This window comes from Bidens hawaiensis, unplaced genomic scaffold (genome assembly GCF_021521415.1).
Source record: "Bidens hawaiensis isolate Kalapana, Puna unplaced genomic scaffold, B.hawaiensis_p1.1 tig00039045_1, whole genome shotgun sequence".
Taxonomy (NCBI): Eukaryota; Viridiplantae; Streptophyta; class Magnoliopsida; order Asterales; family Asteraceae; genus Bidens; species Bidens hawaiensis.
Genome location: NW_027496864.1, coordinates 69,149 through 80,371, shown reverse-complemented (window position 1 = coordinate 80,371; position 11,223 = coordinate 69,149). Strand labels below are relative to the sequence as shown.

At 34.0% G+C, this 11,223-nt stretch overlaps 1 protein-coding gene and 1 pseudogene across 2 annotated transcripts; one reads left to right on the top strand and one right to left on the bottom strand.

Moving 5' to 3' along the window:
- Nucleotides 1–297: 297 nt before the first annotated feature.
- Nucleotides 298–3,760, bottom strand: LOC143590889 (F-box/FBD/LRR-repeat protein At1g16930-like). The gene is made up of 3 exons (XM_077071241.1): nucleotides 2,644–3,760; nucleotides 1,515–1,658; nucleotides 298–631 (listed from the first exon to the last, which is right to left on the bottom strand). The coding sequence occupies exons 1-3, from the start codon at nucleotides 3,565–3,567 to the stop codon at nucleotides 410–412; spliced, it is 1,290 nt and encodes a 429-aa protein (XP_076927356.1). The 5' UTR covers nucleotides 3,568–3,760; the 3' UTR covers nucleotides 298–409.
- A 1,710-nt stretch (nucleotides 3,761–5,470) lies between these two features.
- LOC143590888 (sphingosine kinase 2-like) lies at nucleotides 5,471–10,838 on the top strand (annotated as a pseudogene). The gene is made up of 10 exons (XR_013145569.1): nucleotides 5,471–5,883; nucleotides 6,672–6,794; nucleotides 6,881–6,981; nucleotides 7,064–7,136; nucleotides 7,737–7,823; nucleotides 7,913–7,990; nucleotides 8,075–8,145; nucleotides 9,407–9,661; nucleotides 10,385–10,507; nucleotides 10,647–10,838. The product of XR_013145569.1 is annotated as a sphingosine kinase 2-like (transcript).
- Nucleotides 10,839–11,223: the final 385 nt, after the last annotated feature.

The window sequence follows — 11,223 nt, the reverse complement described above, 5'->3', positions numbered from 1 at the left end:
TTATTTCTTGGTCTTTACTGGTGAATGATGGATGTACAAGTTTTTGTTATTAGGGTCATTTAGTGGACTGGTCGGGAGGTAGAACCGGTTTCGGTGGGTCCGTGTACGATTTTATTGAGGAACCGATATCTGGTTTCTACCCGCGGGTCCTGTCCGAAACCGGGTTTTTTTACCACCTCTATCAGTATGCTTGAAACTCAGACTAACCATCAAACTAATATAAACACACCAGTTTTCACTAATTCGGTTATATAAAATGTTAAATCAAGATAAAGGTTGGTAAATCTATTATCCACTTTATATTACAATTACAACTATCCACAAGCATTTAAAAAAAACGACCAACTGGACACTGTGTAGACTCCGTTATTCCCTAGCATTTATAGATCCACATAGAACTTCTCCGGATTTACTGTAGAATACCATCTTTAATATACATGCGAGAATTGACCGTAAATTTGTCTAAAACTTTTGCATTATCCAAAAGATACTTCAACATTTCTTCCTCGTCCACTCTTCCGAGCCTTGTAATCTCAATCTCCTTAACGCGTGATAACAAGCACAATGGCACAGCATCTGGCCCAGTCAACTCGAGTTCCTCTAGCATGTCAAGGTCATCTATAGGTTTTTCCTGGTCAACACATAAGTCAATATAAACTGGTTTGACTATATACCAAGCAAAAACTCACCATTTCTGACACGACTTGTTAATACGACACAAGTTCTCATATAGGGGTGTTCATCGAATCGAATAACGAATTTTCAAGTTAATCGAATCGAATAATTCGAATAATTTATTTTTTTTGCTACTATTCGTATTCGTTTAAAAGTTGGATTATTCGATTCGTATTCGTATGATCTCCCATATTCGAAATTCGATTCTATTCGTATTTGAAACTCGAATTCGAATTGATTCAAGTTCACATATGTCAAAAACTTCAAAAAACCATAATCATCAATGTAAAACACATAAATATAAGTTTAAAGTAGCAACAATACCACATGATAATAAGTTCAAAATTAAGTATTAGCAAAATTAAGAAATATTAGTATGGGTTATTGGGCTTAATTATTATGTTTTGAACATTTATTATTTACGGATTTGACCAAAATTAATAACTTAAATATATATTAATATATTATATAATTTGAATTCGAATTTCGAATCGAATCGAATAAGAAATCATGAATTCGTATTCGATTCGTATTCGATTACTATACTCGAATTCGAATATTTTGAATTCGAATTCGAATATTTATATTCGAATTCGAATCGAGTCGAATTTCGAATGTTTCGAATTCGAATCAAACTTTGAACACCCCTATTCTCATATGCCATAGACATTACTCGTAAATAATTTAGTCACATGTATCATAACTAGTAATTGAATGATCACAAGATGCATAAATTTCGTTGACTTTAGTCAAACTCTCAACGAATTGTGATGAAATTAGCTTGTGTTTCATGGGATCGGATGAAAGGAATACAAATTTTTAAGTATTTTGAAGCTCACCTTTATGATCAAAGAGAGAACCGCTAAGTTCGGGCAGCTTTCAAGCCAGTATAACAGCAGCATCCAACTACTAGTGTGCACTTCTAGTTCTAGTTTTGTCAAAGAAGGCAACACGGGTAGGTTCCATCTTTGTGAAAAAACAACCTGCAACAATCATAATCAACTTATCAAATATAATTCTTGAAAGTTTGGGCTATTAGCATCTTTGTACAATAGTAACCAAGTTTCCCAATTGTCCCATTAAACTCACTCAAAAGTTTTTTTGTTTTTCTTAAGTCACTCAACTTTAATCAGTAGTTAGTCCATTCCGACCCTAACCCGTTCCGACCCATGACCCGTTTCGACCCAACCCAACCCATTTGCCACCCCTAGTAGTTACCATACTGTATAACGCATTCAAAAGTGTTATAAATCTGAATGTTAAGCTAAGCAAATGGCACTTGGTTATTATTTAGTGATTTTTCCCTTCTATTACCTCCTATTTCAACTTAACTAGAAAAAATTATCACTTATTAGCAACCAAATTTCACATATGTTTTGTATTGTTTCATTTCCCTCACTTTATTTTAAAAAATTTAAACACAAAATTACATAAAATCAGACCATCTAATGAATGTTGAGCGACTTTAGTTGAACACTCAGTAAACTTGCTTACTGTTTGATTAAGTTTTACCTCCATCTAACAATGTTCTAAAAGGTCGCAGCTTGCTTGAAAAAGCTCGTTTGTAAACAAGCCAAGCTGAGCCGACTCAGTTTGTAAATGAACCAAAGTTGGCTCAGTTTGTGGCCCGCTCGTTTAAATTAAACCCCAAATTTAATAACACAAATAATATTTTTAATGTGCCTCTCGCCCTCTCGATCTTTAAATAAACTTAAAAACAAAAATAATACATGCAATGTAATAAATTCTCTAGTTTATAAATATGTATTATGTGTAAAAAAAAATTAAAAAGTTTAACGAGCTGGTTCGAGCTTTTACAAGCCGTGCCCGAGCTCTACTTTTCATCTTGTTAAACTAAACGAGTCAAGCCAACTTGATTAAGTTCGAGCTAAAGCTCGAGCCAGAGCCCAACTGGATTGGTTTGACTCGTTTACTACCCTACCTACATCATCCATTTAAGCGACTAACCTTTAGAGTACTTGCAGCAACCGATATAAACCTAGCATTAACCAAACCCTGCAAAAGCTCATTGAACCGAGGGAGTCGTACGTGACCCACCTCCTCCAAAAACTCAACAAACTCTTCATCATATTCCCCAACATCAAGCCGAACCTCACGTATCGCAGGCTTGTTTTTCACCAAATACGAAGCCATAAACCCGTCTTGCAGCCTAAGGTACTCCAACCTCGGCGCATCAATAACCACCATCGCGTCACAATCATCATAATTATCAATATTCAACTCCAGTTCCAACCGTTTCAACCCGACCCCACCAACATTAACATAAATTTCCCCCGAGCAATCGGTCAAGTCCCCAACAAGACACAGCTTCTCAAGACCAGGTAAACACGGAAACAGATTCGTAAGCAATTCATCGCCCGACTTAACAAGCGAAACCTTAACATCAAACTCGCGAAGACCCGGAAAACAACCCGCGAAAGCCGGCATCTTTAACCCATCCTCACATCTAATTTTCATCACTTTCAAAGACCCGCTATTCGGAATCTTTAAACAGTCATCATCAGTATGGAAACTAAAGAAAATACCCAAATCGATTTCGACGACGTGTTTGGTGACAACATTATGAATCAACCGATTAATCCTGGATAAAGTATGTCCATGTGAATCATGGATATGAAGCTTGAAGTTAGTAATGGTTTGTGATTGATTATGGGACAAAAGCCTGTCTAGAAAGTTAGCAAAAAGAGGTGAATTTGGGTGTCTTCTTGATGGGTTGAAGTAAAGGGTGTCATCAAGATCAATAACTGAAAGAAAAGACCATAAATTGATCCATCTTGAAGAAAGAATTGAAGTTGCAACAGCGTGTTTGGTTGGGAGGAAGGATAATATGTGACAGATGACGTCGTCGGGTAATCGGCTGATTCGGTCCATGATGGGATCCGATTCAGAGTTTAAAGAACTGGGTTTTGTTCAGGAGATTGAAAAGATTGAGAAAGATGGTTGATTTGGGATTGATTTGGGGGTGGAGTATGAACCCTATAATTTAGGGATTGATGTAGTAGCAGTAGTTGTGTGTGATTCTGTTAGGTTGTTGTTGAGGTGGCTAAAAAAGTTGACTTTCGGTGGTGACTTATCTTGGAAAACCCGGTGCTTTCTAACAATGGTAAGTGGAGATTATGATATAAAAACTTAGAATAAGTACACAAAATGACAATGGTAAAACTATAGGCGTGTATGAGTAGGTTTTGACAGTTTATGTTTACAACCATAACTATAATCAAGAAGTGGCATAGGCATACCGATATGCTATGGCGGTTTTGATTAATCGGTTTTAAAAATTATAGTGGATCAATTAAGAATCAGTTAATCGTAAAACGACTCCACCCATTGTTTTTTATTTATAATCCATGTTTTAGTGACCATCCAACTCCATCCCCCATTGTTGAATCCTCGTCATCTTCTCGTCCCGACTTATGAATAAAAGAGTTTAATGGCTCATATAAGTTTACGAGAGTTGTTAGATTTTTAAAATGTTTTTAAGAAATTTATTTTATTTTATTTATTTGTTTATTATTATTTATTATATACATATACTTTTTTTGCGACGAAACACCTTTGTTTTCGTTAGCTCAGTTTCCTGACTATGCCCTTATTCCGACACCATCGTTTTTCAATACAATCCCAGGATATTGGATTTTAATAATAGAAATTTGGCCTTTGGTAAACATTTATATTTTATCCCAACTTAAGAAATTCTCTAGGTTGATTCCTAATTTGACATCCATCGACGGAGACTAATCCATTTCGTGACATGTAATTTACCTCCTTTGGAGCATTCTCATCCTATCCCCCAACATTATACGAGGGAAGTTTGCAAATTATAGGATAGGATTTTGAGTGATTGTGAATGTAAGTTATAAGGTAGAGAGAGAAAATGTAGTGATTATTTATAAATTTAGGGAAACAAAGTTTGCTCTTATTTATTTTTTAATATTTATTGAACATGAGAAAAAAAAATGTAGAGTTTTTTAGTGTAATTATAGAGATGGGGATGATAGATAGGTTATTAATGTGAGGAGAGTTTGTAAATTATATGGTGAGGTTTTAAGTGGTTGTGAGTGTAAATTATAGGGTGGAGAGAGAAAAATGTAGTGATTTTTTCTAAATTTGGGGAAACTTTGTTTGTCACTATTGATTTTTTAATATTTATTTAATTGGTTGTGAGTAGAGGAGAGAGAAAACTGTAATGATAAAGGTATAAAAAATATTATTTAATTGAACATGAAAGATAAATGTAGTGTTTTTTATAGTGTAATTATAAAGATGGGGATATAGAACGGGATGAGAATGCTCTTAGAGCATTCTTAATAGGTTATCCATACTCATCTCTATTTCTAAAATTAAAAAAAAAAATCATTTAAATAACCATTCCAACTCATTCTCTATCTCCAAACTTCATTTCTAAATTTAGTAAAATTTAAAGGAAGTCTTCAAATTTAAAGTGCTTCTACAACACTCTATTTTCAACTACCCTTCCATATGCAAACAAAAACATATAGAGATGAGAATGGAGAATGGGTTGGAGAAGATTTGTATAAAATGATGTATAAATTAAAGAAATTGTGTTTTTTAGTTAAATTTTAAGGATGAAGATGAAGATCCTATTGAGAATGCTATCCTATTGAGAATGTTATTAGTTCGAAAACCAAAAATTAAAAAGTTTTAATAACTTATTAAAGTTTAATGTAAAAAGATACATACATACATACATACAGTATTTGGATTTAAAATATGATTCGATCCTCCGTAAAGAAGCATGATTTTAGTTTTTGTATACTCCGTCCGCCTTACTCGCTACACATCCTTGACTTTTGACTTCCACTCTCACTCACTAACCATCCCGACTGAAATCTTATCCCATGGATCAACAGCAACAGCATATACTCTACGACGAAGTTACAGTCAACGGCTGCAAAACACCGTTGACTTTATCCACCGACTGCATACTGCGGTGGCATGATCACAACAACACCCTCCGTTGCCTCTCCGTCGACCGAGAAGTCCTCGGAGTATCAATCACCGGTCAACACAGTCTCGTAATTAGGTCATTTGTCGAGACTGAACGATCTTGTTTTGGATGTTTTGGAGGAAATTTGGCGCGGAAGAGCTTCGTGTTCGAGGTAGCATCGTCGGAATATACGTTACGGAATTCGTATGATAAGATTCAGGGATACATTCAATCCCTAGGTATTTTATTTAATTCATTTCATTTATGTATTATTTGATCCTAAATGATTAATGCTAATCGGAGTCGAGGAACTCGAAATTCGATTTTCAAACATTCGAATTCGATTTAGTAATCGAGTACGAATGTATGATTTTAAATTCGGGATATTCGAATTTAGGTTATACATTATATTTTTATTATAAATATACATATACTTGTATGTTACCACTTTGAATATTTAGGATGACGTAACTTTAAATGATTTATTTGTTTTTATAAATAGTTGTACTTTTTATTGTTGTTGAAAAACTCTAGTTTGTAGTGGTTTTGAAATTAGAATTAAAATAAATGATTTTTTTGACTGAATTTGAATCGGATCCATTAGAATTCGAACTTCAAACTCAAATCGAATTGGCTATTTTGAAATCGAATCGAATTTACCAAATTTATTTTGAATTCGAATCTAGCTTCAAAGTTTGATTTGTTGAACACCCCTAGAGTATGCTATTATTATCGTTAGAATTATAACTGATTTGTCAGTCAATTTTGGTAAATGCTTTCTTATTATGGAATTAGTTGATACAGTTAGTTGTATTGATGAAATTAGTTGTTCATTGATGTAAATTGACCTAAAAAGACTGAGATTATGAATATTATGGAGCTTGGTTTCAATATTAATGCATGTAGTTCATGTTACATGATTAATTTTCAAAGAAAAGATGACCTAAAACTGTTATAAAAAAACTTGATTTGGCTTCAAGGAATGTTTGCTTGTTTATTTATCTTATTAGATTATTATGTGTTTTAGGTAGGCCAAAGAAGCTGTTTATATTTGTTAATCCATTTGGAGGTAGGAAATCAGCTTCCAAGGTTTTTACAGATGATGTAAAACCGATACTCGAGGATGCTAATATACAGTATACTTTACAAGGTTTGTTGAAAATTGAAATTGCATCTTTTAAGCATATGCAAGTTACTTTTTGTAGGCTGATCTTTCTCATTGTGGTTACTTGTTAGAAACTAAATATCAGCTTCACGCGAAGGAAGTTTCTCATAATTTGGATCTTACAAAGTATGATGGCATTCTTTGTGTTAGTGGAGATGGAATATTAGTTGAGGTTGGTTTGTTGTTATTAATAATAACTTTGATCAATGTTAGGCTAATCATACTATGGTTAATAGATGGTCTTTCATTAGTAGGTTGTTAATGGATTGCTTGAAAGAGAAGACTGGCAAGCAGCAGTTAAGATACCTATTGGAGCTATACCTGCAGGTCTGTTTGTTACTTAGTGTTACCAATTTTAGGGCCCATAAAGTTCGTACGATTGTTTTCTTGTTCATGTTGATTCGTTTTATTTTAACCAACAAACGATCGAACACAAACAATCAAACGAATAGGGTTTTCTTGTTCCTGTTTGTTCTTAAGAAAATGAACATGCTTGTGTTCGTTTATGTTTGTTCTTTAAAAAATTAAACGAATATAAACCAACGAACATAAATGATCTCAACCAAATGAACATAAACTAATTTAAATGAACAAGCATGAACGAACATTCACGATCATAAACGAACGAACGAGACGTGTTCATGCTCGCTCATGTAACTAAATGAACAAAAAGTTGTGTTCATGTTCATATGTTAATTAAGCAGTAATGAACTTCCCGGCTCCCGCCAAAGTGTTCGCCACTAATGGCCACTGGCCAAAGAGTCGGCGGAGAGGGGGGGGGAGCTCTAAAGTTGGAATGTTCGGTTCGTTTACAGGCCTAGGTCTCTTCATTACTTGGTGTTACAAATATTTTGTGTTATTCTTATTATTTGAGGTGGAATATGATTGTGATGAGCAGGTATTAACATGAATATTTTATATATCAAGGTACTGGAAACGGAATGATAAAATCTCTTCTCGATTCAGTTGGTCAACCATGTACACCTGCTCATGCCATGCTTGCTGTAATTCGAGGTATAGTTTTATACTTTTATTTGATAATTTAATTTACAAAATCTTTGTTTTCTCAATAAAAAATCTGTTACATGTTCCATTTTTTGCAGGTCATAAATGCTCTCTGGATGTAGCCACAATCTAGCAAGGGGATGCTAGATTTTTTAGTGTCTTGATGCTTGCATGGGGTACAGTTAAAGTACTTAACTCTTATATACATGCTCATTTATATAAAAAAACACAGTTTTTGAACACTTATTTCATTTATAAAGGACTAATAGCTGATATAGATATTGAGTCTGAGCAGTATCGGTGGATGGGAAGTGCCCGAATGGATTTTTATGTAAGTTTTTAACTTTCTACCGTCATTGATAAAAATGTGGTTGTGTACGTCGTTTGTGCACTGATCATATATAGCACGTAATAAGTTGTTGTATCCATATCATGTAGTAAATCTCCTAATATGAGGATATCTGCCGACTCAGACATGAATATCCATTGATCTTTTTTTGTATATTTTAAATTTTATTTTTAGTTGAAGAGGACAACACCTCAAGAAAAGTTAAAAAATTTAAAATAGTTATGTAGAAAAGAGTTGTGGGCTTCCACACGAATTCCATATATTTTCAACAAGTTTGCTGCATACTGGATGTTGCATGTTATGTTATAACATAAATAAATAAAATAGATTACTTGAGTTTGAATTTGGTGGGAATCTTTGACTGCACACTTTTCCCCCTTCTCTCTCCTCACTTAATGTTTTATTTATTCCAAGACATGCAATAGTGGTGGTTGGTTGAATTAAATAGTGCATTGGTAACTCACAACCAACTCTTCTTACACTCATACACAAGTTGCAAGTAAACTTTTCTTCTTTCTCTCTCTGGAATTCGGCCAAGAAAGAAATATCAAGGAAGAGTTTTCCAAGTGTAAATCCTAGCAAAATCAAGGTGTTTGTTGGAAGCTTGAAGGGTATGCATGCTTGAGGTTCTTCTATCTTGGAGACTCGCCCTTCATATCATCATCTCCTTCTTTTTATTGAAACACTATACATAGACGTGTCATATGGCGTGATAGCAACACTGAAATCTAAAGAACTATTAGCCTAAATAGCGTTTAATCTTAACAATGTCTCTATTGAGAAAAGAATAAAAAAAAACTATGCGATTTATTAGGTACTGACGTACTGTTGAGTTTTCAAGTTGTCAGTAAGATTTTGTTGTTGAATGATTGTAATTTACAAAAGTTAATGTTTCAATTATGATTATTATTACAATGTTAGGCTAAATCGTTTGGATTCACATTTGAAACGGGTCAGAGTCTTGGCTTGAGTTTGATTTGGGTTTTGAATGTTCTAGAGTTGTTTTTTGATTATTAATTGATTTTGGGTTTGTTAATTTTAGGAGCCCTGTTTTAGAATTTTGTTTGTGTTTATCTATGCAAATAGTGGGTCAAAGTCTATGTAATGGTGAATTCTAATTTTCAGTTCATCTAATACAAAATAGTTTATCACAGTTTGGTCAAACTCATGTTCCTGCATTTTTTCTTTTGTGTTAGTTTCTGGACACAATATTATGAAAATAATAACAGCACAACTTATTTAGGGCCTACAACGGATTCTCAGACTGCGGAAATATAATGGGTGCATTTCTTTTGTACCTGCTCCTGGTTATGAAGATGTGGGAGAACCAACAAGTGTTGTTGTTGAACCTCTTAAAACTCAGCACCATGGTTACCCTGGCGCGAAGCTTGATTCGGGGAGTTCAAGGTGGAGAAAGATTAACGGCCCGTTTATTGGTATTTGGCTTCAGAATGTTTCTTGGGGTTCTGAAAGTGCCATGGCCGCACCTGATGCTAAGGTTAGTTTTTTGTCCATTGTTTTCAAATAAATGGGGTTTGTTTTCAAATAAATGGGGTTTGTTTTCTTTTACTGTATTACTTAAATTTGCGGAATGAAGTGATTTAGTTGGTCGTTACGGCAACTTTACCCGCCTATTCACCCTTTCTCTTCCACGTAAGCGTCGGTCGGATGCCAGAAAGCTCCATCGTAGGTGGTCTAAGCTATTGGCTATTGCCTTTACTATATTGAGATTTTTGTAAACATTGCCGCATACAATAATTTTTCGTATCTTCTCAGTGTGCCTGAATGGTTTGTTCAAAAAGTAATTTTGAATTAAATTCTTTTTTAGGGGATGGCATACACACCTAAAAGTGAAAATGACCACCATTGTTATTATATGCATTCAGTATTTTTAACATTGGATATTTCCTCCCAAACCTGACCTTTTAGCTAAATGTGTTCATGGGTTGACCTGAAACTAACCCGAACCCATTTAGACTAAACCGAAACCAACAAATTTTATTTAGGTTTGTGTCGTGTTTGACATTCACACCCTTACTTGATCCGTCTATTTTGCTAGACACCCCTACTTGTTGTGTCTGAAATTCACACCTCTACTATCTGTGCATAAACATATTCTTGGGGTTGTATTAACAATTAGATACCGGTTTGCCTGTCATTTGTGTATGCAAATTATTGATCATGAATACTTTGTTAATTTAAATAATTCGTTTATATGCAGTTTGATGATGGTTATCTAGACTTGATTGTTATGCGGGAATGCCCGAAATTAAGGTTGTTATCCTTGATGTCTGAAATGAGTGACGGGCGTTATGTTAAATCCCCACATGTTTTATATACTAAGGTGAGTGCATCAAATTACACTTTTAGTACTATACTTTGCTAGAGGTAGTTAAATGAGCTGGTCAAACACGTTCAACTTGTTTCCTTTTATCCAATTCTTTTAGCTTAACCCATAAGATATAAACTTGATGTATGAACAGGTGAAAGCAGTGATATTGGAGCCGGGTTCTAGGGCGGGCGAGTCGAGTAATGAAGGAATTATAGATTCCGATGGGGAAGTGTTGGCAAGAGGCAAAGGAACGTACAAGTGCCACTTAACGTCATTGATGCGTTATGATAAGCTGCAAATTGTTGTTGACCAAGGGTTGGCTACTTTGTTTACACCCGTTTAAATCTAAAATAAAATAAAATATTAAACAACCATTTTGTATTAATTTTTATTAATTATATTATTGGATTTTCCATAAATAACTTGTAATCTTAAAATTTATTACTATTAAAATAATTCTATATTAAATTAAAAAAAGACATCCTGTTGAATGCACCCCTTTATTATGTTTCATAACTTATGACTCATTTAATCCGAATATTTTATGACCCGTTTGTTAGTTATATGAGATCATTGATAAAATTGATAAATGATAATTCATTTTCTTATTGTGTGATTTTATAAATTGTGACATTCGTCAATTTTTGAACTCGAAACCTTACCCGTTCTGATTTTTGGAAAACCCTAAAATTTTATGTTTTTATACGTGTATTTAGATAGTAAAACAT

Bases quoted from the DNA above. Each gene is read 5' to 3' on its own strand.
- LOC143590889 (XM_077071241.1), bottom strand. From the start codon at position 3,567: ATGGACCGAATCAGCCGATTACCCGACGACGTCATCTGTCACATATTA. The intron at 1,659-2,643 runs GTTAGTCGCTTA...TGATTGTTGCAG, and splicing joins TTGCTGCAAGTACTCTAAAG to GTTGTTTTTTCACAAAGATG. The intron at 632-1,514 runs GTGAGCTTCAAA...TGTGTTGACCAG, and splicing joins TTCTCTCTTTGATCATAAAG to GAAAAACCTATAGATGACCT.